Source organism: Xenopus laevis, chromosome 9_10S (genome assembly GCF_017654675.1).
Source record: "Xenopus laevis strain J_2021 chromosome 9_10S, Xenopus_laevis_v10.1, whole genome shotgun sequence".
Taxonomy (NCBI): Eukaryota; Metazoa; Chordata; class Amphibia; order Anura; family Pipidae; genus Xenopus; species Xenopus laevis.
The window spans coordinates 7,909,961-7,937,956 of NC_054388.1; the positions used below are offsets into that span (position 1 = coordinate 7,909,961).

A 27,996-nucleotide genomic window follows, 5' to 3' on the forward strand; every position below is an offset into this window, starting at 1 on the left:
AAAAGTTGTGTTTCCTGACAAAAGCAAAACTGAAGAACCTGCCATGTTGCTAATAGAACAGTTGTATTACTTGGCATGGAGATGCTATCCGAGGGCTACGCAAGCTGTGCACATAGCTCTGCAAGAAATTCTCAAAGCAGTGGGTGTTTGTTAGGGGTCCCCCAACCTTGAGTCACATTCAAATTTAAATAAACGTTGGAGAGCAACACAAGCTTACAAAACAGTTCCTGGGGCTGCCAAATATGGGTTTTGATCCTAGCTCCAATGTGGACTAGAAGCCAGCAGAAGACTGTTGGGAACACACTTGGTTGGTTTTATGCACCTAAATTTTGCCTTCAAGCCTGAAATTCAAAAATAAGCATCTTCTTTGAGGCCACTGGGAGCAACATCTAACAGGTTGGTGAGCAAAATGTTGCTCACCAGCCACAAGTTGGGGATCATTGGTGTAGGGGCTTAGGCTGTGGGTCAGTTGGGCAGAATGCTTCTTTAAACATCACGGGTAACCCTTTTATACACGGGTAATTTACAACAAGTTATTCCCTCATAATGTGTCCAATGGCAACAATATGGCAGCCGCGCTTCTTTTGTGCAAATAGAAATATTTTGGGCACCCAATGAGCTATTACTTGTACTGCAGTGTGGCCCATAAAGAAGCTTTCTCCATAGACCACCAATGTTCAGAAAAATCTTGATGACTTTGGAGACTAATTTACAGCTTTAAATGCAAAATCAATGTAACTCTGTTGTGACTAGAATTTCATTGTCTGTAACCTTCAGCATTCCTCGTCCTTCTGCCAAACGAGCTACTGGGAGTTCTTGTCCTTCGCTGCTTCCTGCGTCCTTCAGTCTCTTCTCGCTTGTTTCTCCCTCACTGTCCATCTGCGGGTATTTCTTTCCCTCGTTTTGTTTTGGCTTTGAGTTTAATAAGCACAATCGTAACCTCGTTTCAAGAAAACTGGACCAAAAGCAATGGTTGCCAGACTTTTTAAGGGTCCACCACACTTATAAACTTAACCTTTGCTAATGGTCCTTAATAAGTTTACAGGTACAGGAGAACATAAGTATAGAGCCATCCACAGCTCCAAGAATATCTACAACACCAAATAGGGTTTCATCCCAAATCTCATTATAACTGAACTTCTAGTTGAGTTTCCAGCAGTCTGGCAACCTCTGGATCTTGAGGGGCCTGGATTTGGCCTATGAGCAAACTGAGTGACCTTTTAGCCCATTGATTTCATTTTCTTGGGAACTCAAGTCCTGTAGCAGATCCAGATGGTTTCCAAATACTCCTGAAGCGCCAACACTGAATTCCAACATCTTTCTGATGACTAATTTGTCAATTTTAAGAAGAGCTGGAGAGAGAAATTGGCCTCGGCCTGCACAGAATTGGATGGATTTTCGTTGGGGATTGAGGATGGAATGCATAATTGAAGTCTCGGATGGCTGTTGTTGCACAGAAACTTGCTTCCAAATTCCTTAGTGGCTATGACTGTCCTGTGAACGGGATGCATTGACCATCTTTGCAATTATATATTCTTACCAGTCTTATGTACAGGTATGTATCTGTAGAAATGCATGGGCCCTTGGGTTTTCTGGATAGGAACTCATTTTACAGAAGCTATTTCAAAAGTATATACTCTGAAATGCCTAAATACTCGGTTACATGCCATGCCTCTTCTACAGACTGAATGTGCAGAGTGAGACATAAGGGGTTTCTTCTAGATCAGGAAAGTCAGACTTGTTTTCTGGGAGTCTTGTGTGACCCTATATTTAGGGCGGTCAGATAAGGGCCCTTTAAAGGGTGTGTAAAGGCAAAAAAAAGTAAGAAATTACTTTCTTTAATAAAAAACCTATTTCCAATTTATTTCAATTAAAAAAATTGGTACCGTTTTTATAAGAAACCTGACTGTATGCAGTGAAATTCTCCCTTCATTTACTGCTGTGGATAGGAATTGTCAGACGGTCCCTAACTGCTCTGCAGGGAAACAATCATACTTATGTACAGCAGGGGGAGCCCCCGCCTTACTTCCCAGCCATGCAGAACTCAAGCAGCTTTGTATGTTTCCCTGTAGAGCAGTCGGCGACTGTGTAGACATTTGTATTGGATTTTATTTTTGCCTTTACATCCCCTTTACTGTTTCGAACTCCAGCTGCAGGGACAAAGATCATGGAGCCAGATTTAAACTGGGATTCTATTTGGAGGATTATTTTGCTGCAGCCACTGGTTCTGCAGAGTTGGAGAAAGTTTGTATTAAACAATACAAAAACTATAAAATCCACATTAGATTACATGACAACACAGGACCCAGTGCAGTCTGTATATTCTGATTATTAATCAGTCTTGTTGTATCGGCTTCTGGCAGATATTATTTGACTTGTGCTGTTTTGATCATTTATGACGATCCCTAAGCAGCCCAGACCACACTGAGCATGTGCACAGTCTTGGTCTTGCAAAGATGTATAACAAAGTTACAAGATGGTGACCCCCTGTGGCCAACTTTGAAAGCATAAATCATTTGTTTGATTAGGCTTGTGGTGCAGTAAGTTCATGTTTATGTTTAGTATAAAATACAGCATTTCTAGCCTTATTCTATTTTCGCCTTTAGTTCCCCTTCAATTTACTTTACATGCGCCTATTGGAATAAGAAGGAGTTGGCTGAGGCTAACTAGCGTCAGGGCCCACCACAAGACCCTCTGGTAGTCTGCCAGCCAAGTCCGAGCCAGGTTCCCTTACACTGCTGTCAGAGCACAAATTACATTTTGCACTGGAGAGTTGTTAGGAAGAAGAGAGCTTACAAAAAGTATAAAAGTAAGAGCAAAAGGGAACAAGAAGAGATCTCAAATATAATCTATACTGCAATAAGAAATGGAATGTATACAATGTGCTTATAGCTTATAAAGGATTAAAGAATCTTGTCTGACACCCCCTAAATCATGAAATGTCTATACAAAAAAAAGAAGAATCATCACAAATTCTTTTCAACAGCCTTATGTGTCTAATGTTTCCCATAGCTTTAGATAGTCAGCTTCTACAAGCAAGGCACCCTAGTTCTGCTGGGTTGTTCTGTAATGCTTCTTTGTCATAAAATTGTAAGACACACCTGTTAAAAAAAACCTGCTGAATAATAAATGATCAAGAGGAAAAGGAGGAACAAGGAGGAAGGAGATAAAGAAGGGCGGACAGAGAAGAAAGTGGAGAAATATCGCAAAGGGAGAGAAAAGTATTTTACATAGGAAAACAATTAATTATTCATAGCCTCTACCGAGATCCCATAAAACTATGGCAGCATAGGTATTGCCCTGTACTAAGCACAATTCAGCAGGAACAGCCTCTATATTTGCTCATAGTCTGTACAGAGAGATCCATAAAACTATGGCAGCATAGGTATTCCCTGTACTAAGCACAATTCAGCAGGAACAACCCCTAAGTTTGCTCATAGTCTGTACAGAGAGACCCCATAAAACTATGGAAGCATAGGTATTCCCTGTACTAAGCACAATTCAGCAGGAACAGTCCCCTAAGTTTGCTCGTAGTCTGTACAGAGAGATCCCATAAAACTATGGCAGCATAGGTATTCCTCTATAGTACTAAGCACAATTCAGCAGGAACAGCCCCCTAAGTTTGCTCATAGTCTGTACAGAGAGATCCCATAAAACTATGGCAGCATAGGTATTCCCCTGTACTAAGCACAATTCAGCAGGAACAGTCCCTAAGTTTGCTCATAGTCTGTACAGAGAGATCCCATAAAACTATGGCAGCATAGGTATTCCCTGTACTAAGCACAATTCAGCAGGAACAGCCCCTTAAGTTTGCTCATAGCCTGTACATTGATTAAGAAGTCGGAAACAGCAATGCAGAGAATATAAACAGCCAGGCAGAAACTGATATCAGCAGCAATTACATACAGATAAGACTATTCCCAGAAGTTTTCCCCTTCACTAAGCACAATTCAGCAGGACAGTGTAAATGTTAAGCCTGTGAGTGCCGGCGTCATTATTAGATCATTAAACCGTAATCTACAACCTTTGGCCTCACTGTAAATGTGCTGAAAGGTCAGTTTTCTACACTGGCCTATGGTATCTTTACAGTGTCCCAGATAAGACTGACAAACATGGCCCACAGCAGAATAAAAACTATTTTCCATAATAAAACATCCCATTTAAGAAAAAAAAGAAAATCACTACAGGAAGAAGCGAAATATTGTGGCCCTTATGGAGTATATTATTCCATCAGCCAATAGCAATTGTTCCTAATGTTCACCCAAGCTGACGTCACAAAGACAATGGACTAGGGGCTGCCATATCTTTTACTTATATTTAAAAAAATTGCTGTAAAGAAAACACAAAGGTGCTGCAATATTTACAGGAAATGCCTAGAAGGTTTTTATTCATCCTGCTCATTATGTAGCTGGTAGAGGTAGGGTTAAATCAACTGGACTCATTGGCTAATTCCCACGTTACTATTCATAGCAGCCGCACAAACAATATTTGACATTTGAGATTATTCACGTAGAAAATATTTACCCCAATCTTTGGACATCTGGTCTCTACAGGAGTGTCTGGGTCCATCCTTTTCCAAAACTAGTAAGAGATCTGTTATCCAGAAAGCTCTGAATTACAGGTAGGCCAGCTCCCATAAACTGCATTTGAAATCAAATAATGAAAAAAAAATTAGGGATACACCTAGGGTTGCCACGTGGAACTCCAGGCAGGGGGCGGAGCTATGACACAATGGGGGCGGGTCTGTGACACAGAAGGGGTGGGCAATGACATCAGGGGCGGAGCTATGATCACCAATTTCAACGTCAATCATGGGAAATCATGCCCGGTTTTCCTAATTTGGAAAACTAGGCAGGCAGTTTTGACCCGGACAACCCTTCAAAAACCGGACTGGTGTCAACTCTAATTGCACCGAATCCACTATTTGGATTAGGCCAAATACTGAACTGAATCTGAACTAGAAATGCACAGAATCCAGGATTCGGCCTATTTCCGCAGGACTCAGATTCGGTCGAATCCTTCTGTCCTGCCGAACCAAATCTGAATTTGCATATGCAAATTAGGGGTGGGGAGGAAAATCACGTGACTTATATGATCCCCTTATATATTTATACATAATTATCATATCACCCCTTAAGCGCCTCTTCTCCAGAGTGAACATCCCCAATTTGGCCAGTCTTTCCTCATAGCTAAGATTTTCCCTTTACCAGCTTAGTTGCCCTTCTCTGTACCCTCTCTAATACAATAATGTCCTGTTTGAGTGATGGAGACCAAAACTGTACGGCATATTCTAGATGGGGCCTTACTGATTAAGAAAAAACATAGAAACCATTTACACATCTTCCCTAAGCAGAAGAACTTCAGAGCAGCCTCTTTCTTTCTCCTGACAACTTCCTTGACTACTTGCTGGTCAGACTGGTCAGAAACTGACCAGCAGGTGGCGCTGTTGTAACAAAATTCATTCATATTAACAGTACACGTATCCCTTAATATCTTAGAATTAAAAAAAATAAAATAATTAATGTACATTGCAAAATCGCTGAGAATAGCACCCTCGTGAACTTTACATTCACTTATTTTTAAGGTTTACTTATCCTTTAAAGGGATACGGTCGTCTTTTTCAAGAATCATCAGTTAATAGTGCTGCTCCAACAGAATTCTGCACTGAACTCCATTTCTCAAAAGAGCAAAAAGATTTTTTTTATAGCCAATTTTGAAATCTGACATATTGTCAACTTCCCAGCTGCCCCCAGTAATGTGACTATGTGCTCTGATAAACTTCCCTAAACCCTTCAGCTTTCCCAAGCCAAATCCAAATCCGCCCATGAAGCCCCTAAAACACTCAGCTAGTTCTTCAAGTCATAGAATATTATTAATTTAAAAAACATTGTGCAACACATCCAACCCCGATTGTTGCTAAAGAGCAGCTGTTGTTTATTGGTTACAGATTGCACATTGATGACATTCCCTCTTGGCACGCGCCTGTTATATTCCTTACCAGTGATCATCCAAGCAAATACAAACAAACTAATGGACACTGGAAGAACTACATATGCAAAGTGTCTCCCTTAATCCTATTCCTTCATTAGCAGAAAGTCATGAGCAGTGTAGGGAGTAGGGGCAAAAGCTAAAACACAGCGCCACCCAGTGGCTGGTAAAATCTGCGATGACACAAGGCAATATCCCCAATTCTGCAATTTTCAATAAAAGGTATGATAAAGTTACAACTACACGTTACTGATGTTGAATAAGGAAATATATCTAGAAGAAAGCTTTGATCAAGGATGAGGCTCTACTCATATGAGCAAAATACTGAAGTTGTAGGTTCCTGGTAATGTTGTGGTTGTTGAAACAACAGTGACACCTTGTTTATGTTTATGTGCTATCCCACAGTCACACTCCCTTCCCAGAGACTATTATCCACTGTTACTATAGGCACCATCTCTCCCTACTATACCTGCTATCCCACAGTCACACTCCCTTCCCAGAGACTATTATCCACTGTTACTATAGGCACCATCTCTCCCTACTATACCTGCTATCTCACAGTCACACTCCCTTCCCAGAGACTATTATCCCACTGTTACTATAGGCACCATCTCTCCCTACTATACCTGCTATCCGACAGTCAAACTCCCTTCCCAGAGACTATTATCCACTGTTACTATAGAAACCATCTCTCCTTACTATACCTGCTATCCCACAGTCACACTCCCTTCCCAGAGAATATTATCCACTGTTACTATAGACACCATCTCTCCCTACTATACCTGCTATCCCACAGTCACACTCCCTTCCCAGAGACTATTATCCACTGTTAATATAGGCACCATCTCTCCCTACTATACCTGCTATCCCACAGTCACACTCCCTTCCCAGAGAATATTATCCACTGTTACTATAGACACCATCTCTCCCTACTATACCTGCTATCCCACAGTCACACTCCCTTCCCAGAGACTATTATCCACTGTTAATATAGGCACCATCTCTCCCTACTATACCTGCTATCCCACAGTCACACCCCCTTCCCAGAGACTATTATCCACTGTTACTATAGGCACCATCTCTCCCTACTATACCTGCTATCCCAAAGTCACACCCCCTTCCCAGAGACTATTATCCACTGTTACTATAGGCACCATCTCTCCCTACTATACCTGCTATCCCACAGTCACACTCCCTTCCCAGAGACTATTATCCACTGTTACTATAGGCACCATCTCTCCCTACTATACCTGCTATCCCACAGTCACACTCCCTTCCCAGAGACTATTATCCACTGTTACTATAGGCACCATCTCTCCCTACTATACCTGCTATCCCACAGTCACACTCCCTTCCCAGAGACTATTATCCACTGTTACTATAGGCACCATCTCTCCCTACTATACCTGCTATCCCACAGTCACACCCCCTTCCCAGAGACTATTATCCACTGTTACTATAGGCACCATCTCTCCCTACTATACCTGCTATCCCACAGTCACACCCCCTTCCCAGAGACTATTATCCACTGTTACTATAGGCACCATCTCTCCCTACTATACCTGCTATCCCACAGTCACACTCCCTTCCCAGAGACTATTATCCCACTGTTACTATAGGCACATCTCTCCCTACTATACCTGCTATCCCACAGTCACACTCCCTTCCCAGAGACTATTATCCACTGTTACTATAGGCACCATCTCTCCCTACTATACCTGCTATCCCACAGTCACACTCCCTTCCCAGAGACTATTATCCACTGTTACTATAGACACCATCTCTCCCTACTATACCTGCTATCCCACAGTCACACTCCCTTCCCAGAGACTATTATCCCACTGTTACTATAGACACCATCTCTCCCTACTATACCTGCTATCCCACAGTCACACTCCCTTCCCAGAGACTATTATCCCACTGTTACTATAGACACCATCTCTCCCTACTATACCTGCTATCCCACAGTCACACTCCCTTCCCAGAGACTATTATCCACTGTTATTATAGACACCATCTCTCCCTACTATACCTGCTATCCCACAGTCACACTCCCTTCCCAGAGACTATTATCCACTGTTACTATAGGCACCACTATGTTTAGTGGTATTTTAAGGGAGATAAATTTATAATTAAGGGTGATGGCAGGCCAGATAGTAACTTCCGAAATTTTGTCTTGAGTGCTGGTGGATATTGTAAGTTGTAAGTAAGTTGACTCTCAAGTTGCCGCACAGCATGTTTCCATATTACTCACAGCACAACGTGGAAACTTGGAATGTAAAATCTATGGCAAATAACTGTGGGTATAAAAATACCCATGTCCTTTATCCTGGAGGGTTGACAGATCTAAATTTACCCCCTAAATGTTTTTTACTTTTTTGGTTAACTTCCCCTTTTCATAGAAATATCAGTTTTAGAACAGAAGGACACACAAGAGATTTATAAAACCAGTTGCTACAAGTCTCTTTTGGCACCAGATATGAAAGTGTAAATATGGTTATTGTAGCCGGAAGCAGCACACGGCTATGAGCTCCTCCCTAAACACAAAGGCCCTTAAAAAGAGAATTACTGTAGCACTCAGGGTTCAAGGTGCAATAACACCGTTTGTTCTCTATAGAAGCACCAAGTCGGATTGAGCCGGAGTAGAACCATGGAGACAATAAGCAGCCCCTTCAACAAGCCCAAGGTACGTAAGCGGAGCCTGTGCGTGAGATACTAGCTGCTACTTGCCTTAATATTTATGGAAATCCTATACAAAGCCTATAAATGTACTATATATTCTCACATTATCTACATAACAGTGTTCATTATCCAGAATGACAGGCAGCAAAGTTGTGTGTGTATTAGCCAATGTTTTATTGTTCTGTATGATAGGAATCAAAGGGGTTGTTCACCTTTAAATTAACTTTTAATATGATGTAGAGAGGGATAGTCTGAGACAATTTTCAACTGGTTTTCATTTTTTGTTATTTGTTGTTTTTGAGTTATTTAGCTTTTTATTCAGCAGGTCTCCGGTTTGCAATCTTAGCCATCTGATTGCTAGGATCCAAATCCCCCTAGCAACCATGCACTGTTTTAAATCAGAGACTGGAATATGAATAGGAGAGGCCTGAATAGAAAGCAATAACAATAAATGTGTAGCCTTACAGAGCATTTGTTATTTGGGGACCACCAGCAGTATAGGTATTCCCCTGCACTAAGCACAATTCAGCAGGAACAGCCCCCTAAGTTTGCTCATAGTCTGTACAGAGAGATCCCATAAAACTATGGCAGCATAGGTATTCCCTGTACTAAGCATACATACCCTGCAATGCTTATGTTTAGTAATAAAATGTTCTATTTGAACGCACCCTGATTAATAGGAAATATTGTTTTTTCTCCAAGCCTACCTTTGCCCATCTCTCCTGCACTACTGAAATCAAATGATTTGGCTCAGAACATTAATATCAATTAATAAATCAATACAGGGAAGTCAACACGATAAAAGAAAATCTACACTTTATGGTCATTTACAAGTGTTAAATACAGGGTTCATTCTGTGCTGTAGAGTATTGCTTCTTGTACCCCAAATATTAAGCAGAACAATAGTATGGTTTCTGGGTGCAAAGACTTGCTGTTTAATGGCAGTTTAATACATGCTAATTTGATATTATACATAGTATTACATTCCCAAACAGTAAATGAGACCCAAGACCTTCTATTTTAATTCCCATGGCCCTAACTGAAACCAAAGCAGTCCCCTTGATTCAATTGGGGCTACATTTACAGTTACATGGTGCCCTCCATCTCCTACAACTGTGATTGCGGGTGCCTTGTCTCGCCATGTATCTGTATTGCATCTGCTTTGTGATTATGAACATTAGATTTGATTAATTCGTTAGCAAAACAGGGGAAGGAATAGGAATGCAGGAAATCCATTCTTGATTGCTTACCATGTATTTAGGTGGGACACTCAAGCTTTGTGAACCTCTAATGGGTTTGTGCTTCCCAGAACGGGGGTGGTGGGTATAGAAGACCATTTTAGGAATGCTGGGAGATATAGGATAGGTGTTGATTAGCATTACTTTCGTTAAGCAGATGGAATATTTCCAGGTTCCTCATTAGCTTTTAACGTCGTCGTATTATTTTCTTATTTCCAGGTGCAGCTCCACATTCACCTTGATGCTGCCATAAGGCCAGAAACCGTTTTCTACTTTGCCAAGTATGTTTATTTCCAATATCTGAGTAATGTGGCTTTTGAAATAGGTTGATCCCTAGCACTAGGGCTAAATCAGGTGCAAGGAATTCATATATTATACATTATATATGGTGCACCAACTCCACTCCCAACAACTCCATCATTAGCTCTCTTGGCATGAGCACCATGTGTAGCCCTTCGTACATTCTCCATCTGTTCATTAGGTGGAGAGCATACGCGGTTGGCCTGTGTATGAAATGATTTTAGAACTATAAGAGGCAAAGATTGTTACCTTAACATTGGCTGGGATAAAAACAAGCCGTTATCTTGTACAAAGGATAAAAGGGTAATAAAAATGAAAGAAAGACTTCAAACGATAGTAGTTGAAGCTCCAATAAATCTACACCCTCGGCCCAGGTATTGCCCTGTAGCTATAGTGCTAGTTGCTCCTGGTTCCTCTGGCTCGCATAAGAATTGGACTGTCTGTACTATATATATATATATATATATATATATATATATATATATATATATATATATATATATATATATATATATATATATATATATATATAAATAAATAACTCAGAACTTTCTAATGTTTCTTTTTAGAAAAAAGCAAATGCATCTGCCAGGAATAGAAAGCATTGAAGATCTCAAGAAGAAGGTTGTTTGCAATCAAGCAGGAAGCCTGACGGAGTTTCTTTCCAAGTTTGAGATCTTCATGCCCCCTGTAGTGTTGGTATCATTATAGAATGCGTGCCAATTACTCCTTCCATCCTGGTTATGGTCATCATGTCTTCTTCTTTCAAACTCCTCAGATTATAATTTACAATGTAATGAGGTCTTCTCTCCTATCCAAGGAGAAAGCACTTGAGATGCTCAATGATGGCGGGACAAACAACTACACAATTGGATACCCTAGTATCCTACCCTAAATACCCTAGTACCCTACCCTAAATACCCTAGTACCCTACCCTAGATACCCTAATTCTAAAAAGTCACTAAATGAGGTTTGGTGGAGGTCTGCAGATCCATATAGGTAATTTAACTACTGTAAATTTAGAAAGTAACACATTGGAGTTTTCTGATGAATATCTGACCAAGTACTGATCAGATACTAATTAGGAGGGGATAGTTTTGGCCTGGGGGTACAAAGAGATATAGGATTCTGAGCACCTTAACCAAGAAAACATCTTAATACTGGGGTGAGTAGTTTGATGCATAGACTTTCTTGAACATGGTGAGTCCTGGGCCACCAATGAATACATGAACTAGAGTCAGCATCATTTGGAATACCTACCTGAGATCATTTCCCATTTGAGATATTCATACAATCTGAGCCTTACTAGCTTGAAGTTGTTGATAACTGGTTAGTTAGGTAATATGCAGAAATTTTAGACCCTTTGGGCATGATAACAACACACTATAATTAAGCACCAAATAGGCACACATAGTGATCTCAATATTCTACCCCAGGCATGTTTCAATTCAAAAACTATAGTACCAGGATGTTCTAATGTTTTAGTCACCATCTAAACCCAACCTTGTGTTCTTCTCTATAGAGGTGACCGAGAAGCAGTGAAAAGAATTGCATATGAATTTGTTGAGACGGAAGCCAAACAAGGAGTCATTTACTGTGAAGTCCGATACAGCCCTCAGCTTTTTGCAAACTGCAAAGTGGATCCTATTCCATGGGGACAAGAAGAGTAAGCCATCGAGAAAGTCACATTTGCACTCAAATCTATTAGGGAGGCCTTCTCTTTCTATGACTGCTAAGGGAATGGTGGAGGGCAAGTTTTCTTGATTTAATTAATATACTGGGCATGGAGGTACAAGTTTCTGTAAAAGTCTTGGGGTGGACATTGAATAAAACTCTGGAACAGCTAATGTCTGTGCGTGGCAAGGAGGCTGATGACTTCAAAGGCTTGCAAGCTACATCAAGCTGGTTCTTTAATTTGTGTGGGGTCTACAAGAGCATTGGAGAGACGATCCATCCATAGATAATCCATGTCTAGTCCAATGTTGTGGTTGACTTTCATGCTCATGTTCAGGCCCAGACTGGCAATCTGTGAGTTCTGGCTAAAGCCAGAGGGCTTTAAGATGTCATAGGCTGTCACTGTTGAGTTGGGTGGTTGGGCCTCTGTGTACTTGAAATGCCAGGGCCTATTTTGAATCCTAGTCCAGACCTGTTCATGTGCCATGTGTAGTGAAGCACAACTCAGGGCCGGATTACCCACTAGGCGCCCTAGGCGGCTGCCTAGGGCCCGCCTAGCTCTAGGGGGCCCGGGCCGGGAAAAAAATACCTCTAAAAACTTCCGGGTCCGGGCCCCCCACAGTTGTGCTGTTGTCAGTCACCTGTCAGTCTGTCGCCGCTGATCTCGGCGTGCGCGCTGCCGTCACGGCGCGCCTGCGCCCAGACGTCACGGCGCGCCTGCGCGCTGAAGTCACGGCGCGCCTGCGCGCTGACGTCACGGCGCGCCTGCGCGCTGACATCATGGCGCACATTATAAAAGCTCGGTTGTGCGCAGTGAGCGTTCAGTTGGCGCCTAAAAGTTTAGACTGGAGGAGCTCTCTTACACACTGTGTGACTGATTTGCCACAAATCCTTGCAGGTTGCGGCCTAACTAATTGTTTATCTGCTGGTCCGTCTGCCTGTGCAGCAAACAGTGCCTGCTGGCTGCCTGCAGCCCGAATTGTTTTTTTTAAATTGCGGCTTGCCTAATATATTTTTGAAGACTACTGGTCTGGGACTGTCCGACTGTCTGCTGGCTTGGCTTGTGAGGGAGGGAGGGAAGAGGAAGGGGGCAGTTACTAGGCCAGGCTGGCAGGCTGTTTTCTAATTTCTAGCCATTTGAACGTGATCTTGGGCTGGGCATCTGGCATCTGGCGCTAGGGGGGAAATTGAAAGTGGAACTGTTCAACTGATTCTGCAGTGAGTGAGGGGGCAGAGACAGAACTGAGAAAAAAAACCTAGAAAAAAACAAAAAAAAATAAAAACTACAAAAAAACACCAAAAAAAACTACAAAACAAAAATACAAAAAAAATTTGGGGGCAAAATAATTTGTAAAGGGGCTGTGACTGGCTTGTGAGGGGGAGGAGGGGGCAGGCTGTGCTGCAGCAATTTGAAACTAACAGTGTGACTGTGATCTGGGGGTCAAAATATTTCAAAAGTGTCTGTGGGGCAGTGGAACTGTTCAACTGATTCTGCAGTGAGTGAGGGGGCAGACAGAACTGAGAAAAAAAAACTAGAAAAAAACTAAAAAAAAATAAAAACTACAAAAAAACACCAAAAAAACTACAAAACAAAAATACAAAAAAAAATTGGGGGGCAAAATAATTTGTAAAGAGTCTGTGGGAGTGGGGCTGTGACTGGCTTGTGGGGTGGAGGAGGGGCAGGCTGTGCTGCAGCCATTTGGAAGTAACAGTGTGATCTGGGGTTAAAAATAATTCAAAAGGGTCTGTGGGGCAGTGGTGGAACTGTTCAACTGATTCTGCAGTGAGTGAGGGGGCAATCAGAACTGAGAAAAAAACCTAGAAAAAAACTAAAAACTACAGAAAAAAACGAAATTTTTTTTTAAAAAACAAAAATACAAAATATCGGTGTGTAAAATAATTTGAGAAGGGTCTCTGAAAGTGGGACTGTCTGACTGGCTCTGAAAGGAGTGAGGGAGGGGACCCGGCAGCCATGCAGGTTGCAAGACCAACCAAAGCTACAACTGAGCTGAGTGCAAATTAATAATTCTATTCTGGTATAAAATCATCTAGTCTCCTCATCTAGCTCCAAGACAGTTTATAATATTCTAGTCTTCTCATTTGGTTGCAAAACGGGTAGAATATTCTAGTCTCATCTGGCTGCAAAACAGTTCTAATACCATAGTCTGGTTGCAAAACAGTTCTAATATTCTAGCCTAATCTGGCTGGTGGCTGCAAAACAGTTCTAATACCCTAGTTTCCTTGTCTGGTTGCAAAACAGTTCTAATATTCTAGTCTCATCTGGCTACAAAACAGTTCTAATATTCTAGTTCTAGCCTAATCTGGCTGGTGGCTGCAAAACAGTTCTAATACCCTAGTTTCCTTGTCTGGTTGCAAAACAGTTCTAATATTCTAGTCTCATCTGGCTACAAAACAGTTCTAATATTCTAGTTCTAGCCTAATCTGGCTGGTGGCTGCAAAACAGTTCTAATACCCTAGTTTTCTTGTCTGGTTGCAAAACAGTTCTAATATTCTAGTCTCATCTGGCTGCAAAACAGTTCTAATACCATAGTCTGGTTGCAAAACAGTTCTAATATTCTAGCCTAATCTGGCTGGTGGCTGCAAAACAGTTCTAATACCCTAGTTTCCTTGTCTGGTTGCAAAACAGTTCTAATATTCTAGTCTCATCTGGCTACAAAACAGTTCTAATATTCTAGTTCTAGCCTAATCTGGCTGGTGGCTGCAAAACAGTTCTAATACCCTAGTTTTCTTGTCTGGTTGCAAAACAGTTCTAATATTCTAGTCTCATCTGGCTGCAAAACAGTTCTAATATTCTAGTCTCATCTGGCTGCAAAACAGTTCTAATATTCTAGCCTAATCTGGCTGGTTGCTGCAAAACAGTTCTAATAACCTAGTCTTCTCGTCTGGTTGCAAAACAGTTTTAATATTCTAGCCTCGTCTGGCTGAAAAACAGTTCTAGTCTTCTCGTCTGGTTGCAAAACAGTTCTAATATTCTAGTCTAATCTGGTTGGTGGCTGCAAAATAGTTCTAATACTCATCTCATCTGGCTGCAGAAGAATTCTAAGGGTTGTCTAGGGTTTCCAGTTATAAACAGGGTTGTAAAAAGACAATAGAAGGTATGTCGAAGAATCTGTATAGGCATGCCTCAGGGGCTGCTAAAAGGAGAAAGAAAAATAAAGAGCAAAAAGAGACAGTAAAACAAAAGACGTATATGCAATCTTTTTTAGTACCAAAGCATCAGCTTGTTCAGCCTGATGGTGATGAACAAGGAACAAGTTTCACCACAAGTATAGATAGTACTGCAGCGCATCCTAATGCTACAAATACATATGCTGTCTCTATCTCCAATTTGGAGCAAGGAGTAATTCCTTCTGCTCATCATAAATCCAGCAAAAGCCGTGTAGATTCTAATACACCTCAGCCTGATGAACAAGGAACAAGTTGCTCCATAAGTCAAGTTGCTGACACTGATCAAACTATAGTAAGCCGTGCATTACATCCTAATGATGATGATGAAGTCGTCATCCAGTCATCCAGTCATGCTGTTTGTACTATAATCACCAAAAGCACTAGAGATACAGAAGTAGCTACTATGGTGCAAAGCCCATTGACCATGGACTATGAAGAAACTGGAGATTATGCCCCAGTTTCCCAATCCCAGCAGTCCATATCTGCTATACCAGAAATTACAACAACTTCAAATGCTATCAAAAATATCATTAAGAGTTACTCTAATGATCCTGCTGAGTGGGGAAGTAACATTTCTGAAGATTTGCGTGAATATTTTTCTAAGAATCAAATTCAAAATAAGTATGTGGACTACTCTGCATCTAAAAGAACATATACTGATATTACAAGGTATCTGACTAAAGAACTATTCATACGGAAAAGAAATAATGCTGAATGTATTACTCGTGATTGGATGATCTACTCACCCTCAACAGGAACTATATTCTGTGTGCCGTGTAAACTTTATAGTAGTTTGTCTCATGCCCTTGCAACATCGGGCTTTAATGACTGGAAAAATGCTGCTGCAAGATTAAGGGAGCATGAGAATTCACCTGATCATCGCAAGTGTGTTTTCATATTCACAGACAGGGCAAACCCTGAATGCCGAATAGACCGCGCTCTTATTGAACAAGAAGTTCATGAACAGAAGTACTGGCGGGAAGTTTTAAGAAGGGTTGTCGATGTTGTAAAGTTCCTTGGTGAACGTGGCTTACCATTCAGGGGAACTGATGAGCTATTTGGATCCCCACAGAATGGGGCATTTCTGGGAATACTAGAGCTTATTGCTAAATATGACCCATTTCTTGAGCAGCATATAAAGAAGTATGGTGGGTCAGGCAGAGGGGTAAGCAACTACATGTCATCTACCATAGTAGAGGAGTTCATCGAGTTAATGGGAAATAAAGTTGCTCAAGTAATAGTGCAAGAGCTATACACTGCCAAATATTTTTCTTTAATTGTAGATTCCACACCAGATCTCAGTCATGTTGATCAGCTAGCAATTGTACTACGTTATGTTAACAAAGATGGGCCTGTGGAACGGTTACTGGGGTTTGTTCCAATCTATTCTCATACAGGAGAACATCTTGAAAATACTGTGTTGTCATTCCTGGCTGTATTGAAAATTAATATTCAGGATTGCAGAGGCCAAAGCTACGATAACGCTAGCAATATGTCTGGCAGATACAATGGATTGCAAGCTAGAATTCGTGCAATCAATCAGTTGGCATATTATGTGCCTTGTTCTGCACATTCACTGAATTTGGTTGGAACATGTGCTGCAGAATCCTGTCTTAAAGCAGCTACATTTTTTAATCTATTGGAGTGCATCTATGTTTTTTTTCTTCATCCACTCATCGATGGAACATTCTTAAAAATGAGCTTTGCAAAGCTCCTGGAAATCTTTCTGTAAAAGGTCTGTCTGGCACAAGATGGGCTGCTCGTTCTGATGCTACTAAAGCACTGAGAATCGGTTTTCAGTATGTGAAAAATGCTCTCAGAGAATTAGAGTCGTCTGATCACCAAGTAAGAGTCCAACATGAGGCAAAGTCCTTATTGGGAAAACTCAACCACTTTGAAACCGCCATTCTTCTTGTGGTGTGGGGAAACATCTTAGAAAGGCTAAATGCGACTAGTAAAACTTTACAAAACACCAAAATCTGTCTTTCAGAAGTAGTCATACTTTATAACTCATTGATTGCATATGTGCAAATAATTAGGGATTCATTTGACACATATGAACTAGAAGCTAAAAGCTAACTAGAGACCATACATATGCAGGAGAAGGAAAACGGCTTAAAAAACGCAAAACATTTGCTGATGAATCACCATTTGATGATGTTAACCAACATATGTCAGCAAGAAACAAATTTATCACTGAAACATTCTATGTATTAACAGATTCTCTTATTGCAGAGCTTAAAAGAAGGAATCAGTGCTATGAATGCTTGAATAACCGTTTTGATATTTTTAATACAAACTTGCCAATATCAGATTTACGCAGCTCTGGCAGACAAATTGCAAAAAAACTACCCAGAGGATCTCGAAGACTGTTTTACAGAAGAATTTTTACAATTTTCTGCATTGATACCCCAGGAATCCATGGTGTGCCCAATGGCAATGAGGCAATATATAATTGCCAGGGACTTGCAAAAAACATTTCCAAATACTGAAACCTTGCTACGTATGTTTTTATGCATGTCTGTAACCAATGCCAGTGGAGAAAGATCATTTTCCTGTTTGAAAAGGATAAAAAATGAAAGAAGAACTACCATGGGCCAAGAAAGGTTATCAGCCCTTTCTTGCTAGCTGTGGAATCCGCTTTAGTCAGACAACTTGACTTTGATGACATTGTGGATTCTTTTGCTAAGCAAAAAGTACGTAAAGTTAATTTGTAATTGTTAGCTGCTCAGCAAACAGTACAAGGCTTGGTACACAAGTCATGAAATCCCTTCACCAGCTTCTTTATTTCTAAATGTTGAAATTCTAATTCATTGTCTCATATGGCTGCAAAATATTTCTAAAACCCTACTCACCTGATATGGCTGCAAAAAAAATGTACCCTAGTCTACTCATCTGGCTGTAAGAATTATTTTAAATCATTAAAAGCTACATCATAATTTGTTATTATATTGGGGAGACTTACCCTGTTTAAAATGTGTGTGAATATTGTTTTACAAATCTAGTTCAAAATATGTATTTGTATGTAAAACAATCATATACTGATATTACAAGTTATATGACTAAAGAACTAAGGAAAATAAATAATGATGAATAGACCATGCTCTTTTTTGAACAACCAGTTCATGAAAAGAAATCTGTCTGCAAAACAATTCTAATATTCTCGTCTTCTCATCTGACTGCAAAACAATTCTAATATTCTCGTCTTCTCATCTGACTGCAAAACAATTCTAATATTCTCATCTTTTCATCTGGCTGCAAAAGACTTCTAATACTAATACTCTAGTCTTCCCAATTAGCTGCAACATTTCTAATAGTCTAGTTGTCTCATCTGGCTGCAGATTAATTTTTATGCAAATTTGGAACAAGTCTTTAATGCAACTGATTCCCAATTCCTGACATAATTCTTAGAGTTCATTAATCTAAGTGCACAAAGTCTAATTCTAATACCCTAATCTTTTCATCTCGCTACAAAAGAAATATTTTACCCTAGTCTTCTCACCTGACTGCAAAACCATGCTCTTCTTTGAACAACTAGCTCATGAAAAGAAATCTGCTTGGATTGTCAGTGTTGTAAAGTTCCTTAGGCTACCATTCAGGGGAACTGATAAGCTATTTGGATCACCACAGAATGGGAGATTTCAGTGAGTACCAGAGCTTCATGCTAAAAATGATCCATTTCTTGAGCAGCATATAAAAGACGTATGGTGAGTAAGACTGAGGGGTAAGCAACTACGTCATCTTCCATAGTAGAGGAGTTCATAGAGCTAATGAAAATGATTCTAAAACTCTAATCATCTCATCTGGCTGCAAAATAATTCTTATACTCAAGTCTTCTCATCTGACTGCAAAAGAAGTCTAATACTCTAGTCTTCTTATCTGGCTGCAGAAAAATTCTAATACCCTAGTGTCTCATCTAGCTGCAAAACAATTCTAATATTCTACTCTTCTCATCCGACTGCAGAATAATTCTAATATCCTAGTCTCATCTGACTGCAAAACAATTCTAATATCCTAATCTTCTCATCTAGCTACAAAAGAATTATTTTACCCTAGTCTTCTCATCTGGCTGCAAAACAATTCTAATATTCTCATCTCTTCATCTGGCTGCAAAACACTTCTAATACTAATACTCTAGTCTTCCCAATTAGCTGCAACATTTCTAATAGTCTAGTTGTCTCATCTGGCTGCAGATTAATTTTTATGCAAATGTGGAACAAGTCTTTAATGCAACTGATTCCCAATTCCTGACATAATTCTTGTTAGAATTCATTAATCTAAGTTCACAAAGTCATTAAAAGCTAACTAATAATTTATTATTGGTTATTATATTTGGGAAGCTTACCCTGTTTTACAATGTTTCTTATTATCTGTGGCTCAAGTGTTTTTGTAACTGTGGCTATATTTTCATCATATTGCTGCTATTTCTGCAATAATAATGGCAGTATTTCATATTTATTTTATGGGCATACTTTTTGTGTTCAGTACTGGACATGCTGCTTTTTGTTAGCTAATTAAATTTATAAATTAACCCTTGGTCTGACTTTGAGTATGAAGAAGTAAATGCTGTGTAGGTTTGTCTATTACAACCTTATTATTTTATTTGAGTAGCACTCTATTAAAGAATAGGAATGGATAAACAACAATCAATTGATGTCTTTTCTGAAGAAATAGGTTAATGCAGAGTGTATTCTTAAGACAATGAACAGAAGGAATACCTTCTGTCAGATTGCCAACAGTGTTACTACTGAACTTTTAAAAGAACTGTCATAATAAAGGTGCGCTAGTATAGCAGTGCTTCTTTTGTAACTGTAACTTTAGGTGGTTCGAGATGGGGGGGCCCCAGAAGCACTACCTTGCCTAGGGCCCTGTTTAGTCTTAATCCGGCTCTGGCACAACTAGTTACAAAGTTAACTAGTGTTAATGTCTACTAACAAGGAGTCAAGGCAACCTAAAATGATGTATCTGTTCTTCCAGAGGTGACCTCACTCCAGATGAAGTGGTAGAACTTGTTAACCAAGGACTCAAGGAAGGAGAAAAGGATTTCAACATCAAAGTCAAATCAATTTTATGCTGCCTACGCCACATGCCAAGTAATTCATTTATCAATTGTATTTTCATTGTCATTGTTTGTGGTCCCTCCCAGTTCTCCCACAGTTGCATTGCCCATTCCTCCCAGTATTCTGCATTATGTTCCTTTATTAATGTGCCTTTAAAGAAAGCTTTGATAAGAAAGTGAGAATACTCAGCAGGAACAAGCTCAGACATACCATACAGAGCCAATGAGCCGACAGTAATTAATTCTCCATGACAGGAGCACTTAATGAAGCCATCGTAGATTATTTCGACAGGATTACAGCTCCATTAGTTGTACTTTCAGGCTGATATTACAGATTATTCGCCCTCTTAAAGAACAGCTCAATACAAATGTTGTGCCAACCTGGACTAACGTGGCGCCAATCCTGGAGTCTGTCGTATTTCATTAACCTCAGCCAGCCTTTCATACTCTAGAGATTTCTCTTTGCTAGTGATGGGTGAATTTCTCCCGTTTCACCGGTAAATTTGTGAATTTCCGGCGAAATTCGTGGCTAATTTTCACGAGATTTTTGTGAATTTATTCTCTGCGAATTCGCGCAAATATATTCACCCATCACTACTCTTTGCTCTTGTTTGTACAATGCACAGGGCAATACAGAGATATATACTGGATATATGTACATTCTTGAGATGTTGCCTGTGCTCATTTAAGAAGATTGTGCATACCAGATATGGGACTAGTTATACAGAAAGCTCCAAATTACAGAAAAGCCATCTCCATTTTATCTAAACAATCCAAAATTTTAAAAATGATTTCCTTTTTCTTTGTAATAATAAAGCAGTACCTTGTACTTGATCCTAACTAAGATATAATTAATCCTTATTGGAAGCAAAACCAGCCTATTGGATTTATTTAATATTTAAATTATTTTATAGTAGACTTAAGGTTTGAAGATCCAAATTACAGAGAGATCAGTTATCCGGAAAGCCCCAGAGCATTCTGAATAACAGGTCACATACCTGAATTACCAGTACTTGGAAAGCTGCAACAGATGAAAATTCTAGGGGTGATGCGGGTGTTGTTTCAATGTTATTATATTAGAGTAAAAACTATTAATATCTTGAAAACTACAAAAAAATATTATTGTACATTCCCAGAAGAGCACTCTGAGCAATTTTACAATAATTTTAGGCTTTACATTTCCTTTCTGTGGGGTATTTAAGGCAAAGTGATAATACAGATATCAAGAAGCTGAACAGATTTATATAAATATAACATTAATGTTCATCATCTTTCTGCTTCCTCTGTAGCTAATTAAAAAAACATCCTCCCCAGCCGCTCTCTTTTACCGGAGAGGAAGGGGGAAGCAAGTGGGTAGGAGTGGGTGGAGTCGGGGCGGGGCATGGGTGGGGTGGAGGCAGGACAGGAAGTGGGCGGGAGGTGCCACTGGTGGAGAGAGTAGGTGTGGTTTGTAAAAAGAGGTGTGGCTAGTATAGACAGAAGGCAGGCGTTGGGCACTTAATTTCCATAGGGTATGATGCTTTATACCAACTCTAGACAGGCAAATGCCTTTGTTCTGTTTATTTGCTGTAAGTGTCGGTGGGTTTCTGGCAGGTTGGTCGGTTGACGTGGTGGAGCTGTGTAAGAAATATCACAAAGACGGTGTAGTCGGAATCGATCTGGCGGGAGACGAAGGTTTGAAGGGTGAGACGTTCCCAGGGCACCTGAAAGCTTTCCAGGTGAGTAAAGAACAAAGCTCTGAAATGGAACAGAAGTCAAAGCTGATCAAAATCTCAGCATTTGATTGAAGGAATAAATTTATCCAAGTCCATGGGTGGGTTTTAATAGAGGCTTGGTGAGGTTAAGCCCCCCCAAACCAAGACCAATGAACTACTTTAAACAAACTGGAAGGAGGAATTCTATATGAAGCTGGTACTACATTTATCCCACTAAGTGTTTTGCTGCATGAAATTTGCATTATATTTAGACGACCATGGGTTTTGGGGACATTATATACTCATTTGGCACTTTATTCATCCTGCCATGTGTTCTGGGATGTATGAAATTGGCACTTTATCTATCCTGCCATGTGTTCTGGAGTATTATATATGAAATTGGCACTTTATTCATCCTGCCATGTGCTCTGGAGTTTTTTTTACATGAAACTGGCACTTTATTCATCCTGCCATGTTTTCTGGGATGTATGAAATTGGCACTTTATTTATCCTGCCATGTGTTCTGGGATGTATGAAACTGGCACTTTATTCATCCTGCCGTGTGTTCTGGAGTATTATATATGAAACTGGCACTACATTTATCCTTCAAGGTTTTCTGGGAGATATTTTACATGAATTTGATGCTGCATTTATTGTGTTGTGTGTTCTGGGGTATTGTGCATAGAATTGGCTCTGGGATACTATGAAGGAATCTGTCTTTTATTGGCCTCTATAAACACAAAATCACTATTTGCCTTTGGTCAAGATTGAGATAATTAAGATAAATAAAAGTCAATGTGAGTCTGAGAAACCACAAGAAATGCTATTTGAGTCCTGGATTTGTTCACCTGATGTAGAGAGTGATAATCTGAGACAATTTGCAATTGAGTTTCATGTTGTATTATTTATGGAGTTATTTTGCTTTTTATTCAGCAGCTCTCCAGTTTGCAATTTCAGCAATCTGGTTGCTAGGGTCCAAATCCTCCTAGCAACCATGCCTTGTTGCTGGATTTTGAATAGGAGAGGCCTGAATAGAAAGCCAATTTAAAAAAAATGTAGCCATAAATGTGTAGCCTTACAGAGCATTTGTTTTTAAATAGGGTCAGTGACCCCCATTTGAAAGCTGGAAACCGTCAGCAGAAAGTAGGAAAATAATTCAAAAACTATTAATGCAAATAAACGAAGACTAATGGAAAAGTTGCTCAGAAATAGTCATTCTGTAACATGCTAAAAGTTAACTTAAAGGTGAACCACCCCTTTAGGATTTCTCACTTGTGTGATCTAGAACTGTTAAGGTGCCTTCAGGGACCTACTGTATGTAATGCATAGACAGACCAACATTCCAAATATTTTAATATGTGTAGCTATTTTAACAGAGATAATGTTGACTTGCAGGAGGCTGTAAGATGTGGAATTCACAGAACTGTACATGCTGGCGAGGCCGGGCCACCTTCAGTGGTCAAAGAGGTATGAATGTTATATACAGTATATATACACACACACACACACACACACACACACACACACACAATCTAAACAAAGATACACTGTGCATACAGAAGAGAGCAGGACTTCCAGTGCTAGTGATAGGCAAATTTCTCCAGTTTCACTTCGCCGATAAATTCGCAAATTTCCAGCGAAATTCCCGAAACGGCAAAAAATTTGCAAAACACGAATTTTGACACCATTGTCATAATTCTTTTGACGCTGGCGACAATTCCAACAACATAGTCAATTTGACGCGCATTAAAGTGAATGGGCGCCTTTAATTGTCACTGGCGTCAAAAAAAAAAACATTTTCGCAGCAATTTCACAAATTTATCTGCTGGCAGCGAAACGTGGAAATTTGCGCCCATCGCTATAAATAAGCAAACAAAAGTATAAAAAAGAAAGAAAAAAAAGCTTTACCATGAATCAGGTTTTCACAAATGTGGCAATAAAGATATACTGGTTTCAGAAATGGACAGCACCGTATCATGGGTAAAAAGCCTTTATTGTAACTTGGCTACGACCAGAGACACAGTTACGTTTCAAGCCACATCCTGGCTCTTTATCAAACTGGTTTGATAAAGAGCCAGGATGTGGCTTGAAACGTAACTGTGTCTCTGGTCGTAGCCAAGTTACAATAAAGGCTTTTTACCCATGATACGGTGCTGTCCATTTCTGAAATCTGATCGAATTTGGTAGATTGTGGCCACTATTGGAGCGTGCACCGGACAACTTGAAGGAGTGTGTGCTGACCCAAGTATTTCACAATAAAGATATACTGGGTCCATAAAACAACAGCAGCCGCTTTCTTGGGTCGCTGCTTTAAAGGGCATGTAAAGGCAAAAAAATTAAATCCCATTTTTACTTTCTTTAATGAAAAAGAAACCTATCTCCAATATACTTTAATTAAAAAATGTGTACCAGGAAACCTGACTGTATGCAGTGAAATTCTCCCTTCATTTACTGCTGTGGATAGGAATTGTTAGACGGTCCCTAACTGCTCTGCAGGGAAACAATCATACTTATGAACAGCAGGGGGAGCCCCCGCCTTACTTCCCAGCCATGCAGAACTCAAGCAGCTTTGTTTGTTTCCCTGTAGAGCAGTCGGCGACTGTGTAGAGATTTGTATTGGATTTTATTTTTGCCTTTACATCCAGTTTACTGTTTCCAACTCCAGCTGCAGGGACAAAGATCATGGAGCCAGATTTAAACAGATAAACTGGGATTCTATTTGGAGGATTATTTTGCTGCAGCCACTGGTTCTGCAGAGTTGGAGAAAGTTTGTATTAAACAATACAAAAACTATAAAATCCACATAAGATTACATGACAACACAGGACCCAGTGCAGTCTGTATATTCTGATTATTAATCAGTCTTGTTGTATCGGCTTCTGGCAGATATTATTTGACTTGTGCTGTTTTGATCATTTATAACGATCCCTAAGCAGCCCAGACCACACTGAGCATGTGCACAGTCTTGGTCTTGCAAAGATGTATAACAAAGTTACAAGATGGTGACCCCCTGTGGCCAACTTTGAAAGCATAAATCATTTGTTTGATTAGGCTTGTGGTGCAGTAAGTTCATGTTTATGTTTAGTATACAAAATACAGCATTTCTAGCCTTATTCTATTTTACACTTTACTTCCCCTTTGACGCTGTGATTTAAACAAAAGCACATGGGAAAGAACAATAAATGAACCTCGTATTTCCTTTAGACAAAAACAAAGGGGAAGTAGAAATGTCGTTATAGTGAACCTTTACTAAAGCAGTTTCCAGAGCTCAGAGAGAAGACCAAACACTTGACGTAGAAGGAAGGGACATAGAAACAAGGACCTCCCCCCATAAGAAGTGGAACCCTTCATGGTTTGTCTATTTACTTTTCTGCTCAGGCTGTAGAGATGCTGAAAGCGGAGAGAATTGGGCACGGCTACCACACCATACACGACCCAGACCTGTACAAGAGGTTATTAGACAAGGACATGCATTTTGAGGTAAGAGTTGTGCCTCATGCCCAGGCTTCACAGTGAAGAATAAATATTGTTATAAATCTGAGGCACAATTTAGACACATATAAGGCTCTCCTGGAGCTTTGGGTGACTCAGAATCAGCGCAAATATGTATAAAAATGTACCTGGTTTGTTTAAGTCCATGCGATTTAGATAGGACAAAGCATAACCTTTGTGATGAGTGTCTAATCCAACAGCAATGTGTACATTTATTATTTGTTGCATTTCATTCCAGATGTGCCCCTATTGCAGTTACATAACTGGAGCCTGTGACCCGGATTTCACAAAACATCCCTTAATCCAGTGAGTGCAACATGTTACATAACATAGCCTGCAGCCTTGTGCCTTTATATGGTCACATAACCCCTCAGTGACTTCTAATATCCTTATCATTTACAGTAGGGGGTACATTATCCCTTATAATACATGAGTGATACTCAGAGTTCCCTGTATAACTCAGCCTGTAGCCTTGTGCCTTTATATGGTCACATAACCCCTCAGTGACTTCTAATATCCTTATCATTTACAGTAGGGGGTACATTATCCCTTATAATACATGAGTGATACTCAGAGTTCCCTGTATAACTCAGCCTGCAGCCTTGTGCCTTTATATGGTCACAGAACAACCCCTCAGTGACTTCTAATATCCTTATCATTTACAGTAGGGGGTACATTATCCCTTAAAATACATGAGTGATACTCAGAGTTCCCTGTATAACTCAGCCTGCAGCCTTGTGCCTTTATATGGTCACAGACTCCCTCAGTGACTTCTAATATCCTTATCATTTACAGTAGGGGGTACATTATCCCTTATAATACATGAGTGATTCTCCCTGTAGGCTAGCCTTGGTGTGTGTGTGTTTGGGAGTATATTTAACATTAATTTTTAAAATATATTTTCTTCTGTTGAATTCAGATTTAAGAAAGACAGAGCAAATTACTCATTGAGTAGTGATGGACCGCTCCCTACCGGCAGGACCCTTGAATACGATTATGTTCTTGCACAAAAGTTCATGGGATTTACAGAAAAGGATTTTATGCGTGCGGTAAGTGCACTTTCACGGAAATCATAGGAACATTAATCTCCCTGTCTGTATAGAGAGAGCTCCAGTGGCACTCTAACACTGTATAGGAATGCTGTATACCTCCCACAGTACACCAGTTTTTAATTACTTTTAATTACTACTGACCCCACCTAAAAAAAAAACAATGCTCTGTAAGGCTACAAATATATTGTTAGAATATATTGTTAGTGATACATTTTATTTCTCATATTTCTATTCAGGCCTCTCTTATTCATATTCTTGTCTCTTATTGAAATCAATGCATGGTTGCTAGGGGAATTTGGACCGTAGCAACCAGACTGCTGAAATTGCAAACTGGAGAGCTGCTGAATAAGGATTTAAAGGGGAAGTAAAGTGTAAAATAGAATAAGGTTAGAAATGCTGTATTTTGTATGCTAAACTTAAACATGAACTTACTGCACCACAAGCCTAATCAAACAAATGATTTATGCTTTCAAAGTTGGCCACAGGGGGTCACCATCTTGTAACTTTGTTATACATCTTTGCAAGACCAAGACTGTGCACATGCTCAGTGTGATCTGGGCTGCTTAGGGATCGTCATAAACAAAGCTGCTTGAGTTCTGCACGGCTGGGAAGTAAGGCGGGGGCTCCCCCTGCTGTACATAAGTATGATTGTTTCCCTGCTCAGCAGTTAGGGACCATCTAACAATTCCTATCCACAGCAGTAAATGAAGGGAGAATTTCACTGCATACAGTCAGGTTTCTTATAAAAACAGTACACATTTTTTAATTAAAGTATATTGTAGATAGGTTTCTTTGTCATTAAAGAAAGTAAAAATGGGATTTTATTTTTTTGCCTTTACATGCCCTTTAAGGATTTTTCTGATATTCGAGGGCAGCAAGTTAGTTGGGAGGGGGGATACATGAGGAGGGGTCTGAATAGAAATCCCAGAAACATCTTAATAACAAGGGTGATAGAGAGCAGAATATATTAATCAAATGAATTGTAACTCTTTCTGTATTTGCAGAACATTAATGCTGCCCGTTCCTGTTTCCTTCCAGAGGAGGAGAAGAAGGAGCTGTTAGAGAGATTATACACTGCCTATGGGATGACTAGTCTGTAACTCATATCTATGTCTTATATCGGTCTCTTCAATTGTGTGCACAAAATCCCTTTTGTACCCGACACAGAAATCCAGAACACAAAATAAAAGATAAAATCCTACAACCAGCATTCTACTGCGTGTAACTGCGACACAAGAGTATCCAGCCTGAAAATTCAATAAAAAACATTTCAAAACAATATCTAAACATTTCATAATCCGTAATCTTTGCGGATTAAGAGGACAGTACTACACGGAGCAGTAAGCAAATCATAAAGCCATGGTTACTGTATATAAATGCTGCCATTTGTAAAATTCATTCCGAGAAAGCAGTTCAAGCCTTTCATTGGCCCTCCTGCTACTCACACTGCTGTTTGGAGGCTTTCCAGAAGATGGCACTATCAGTCAGGAGATTACAATCCTTAATCCAGATCTGTTTGTAATGTCTGGGGTATATATTTCCAGATTATTGAATTTAACACGAGATACAACAGGCTGTATCATACTAGCCACAGTCCCTTTACAGAGGGTCACCATTACTTTATGTAC

General features: G+C 39.9%; 2 protein-coding genes across 4 annotated transcripts in view; one reads left to right on the forward strand and one right to left on the reverse strand.

Annotated features, from left to right (window-relative positions):
- The window catches only part of ada.S (adenosine deaminase S homeolog), a 119,346-nt gene that overhangs the window by 38,678 nt on the left and 52,672 nt on the right, over window positions 1-27,996 (reverse strand). The gene's annotated exons all lie outside the window — the stretch shown is intronic.
- On the forward strand, window positions 1,397-27,644 carry ada.2.S (adenosine deaminase, gene 2 S homeolog). 2 transcript variants are annotated; one of them, XM_041577821.1, is made up of 12 exons: window positions 1,397-1,555; window positions 8,606-8,674; window positions 10,128-10,189; window positions 10,778-10,903; window positions 11,731-11,874; window positions 20,049-20,164; window positions 21,724-21,848; window positions 23,220-23,291; window positions 25,203-25,304; window positions 25,555-25,622; window positions 26,236-26,365; window positions 27,373-27,644. In XM_041577821.1, exons 2-12 carry the CDS (start codon window positions 8,639-8,641, stop codon window positions 27,466-27,468), a joined length of 1,077 nt encoding a protein of 358 aa, XP_041433755.1. In that variant the 5' UTR covers window positions 1,397-1,555; window positions 8,606-8,638; the 3' UTR covers window positions 27,469-27,644.

Bases quoted from the DNA above. Each gene is read 5' to 3' on its own strand.
- ada.2.S (XM_041577821.1), top strand. From the start codon at position 8,639: ATGGAGACAATAAGCAGCCCCTTCAACAAGCCCAAG. The intron at 11,875-20,048 runs GTAAGCCATCGA...CTGTTCTTCCAG, and splicing joins ATTCCATGGGGACAAGAAGA to AGGTGACCTCACTCCAGATG. The intron at 25,623-26,235 runs GTGAGTGCAACA...TGTTGAATTCAG, and splicing joins ACAAAACATCCCTTAATCCA to ATTTAAGAAAGACAGAGCAA.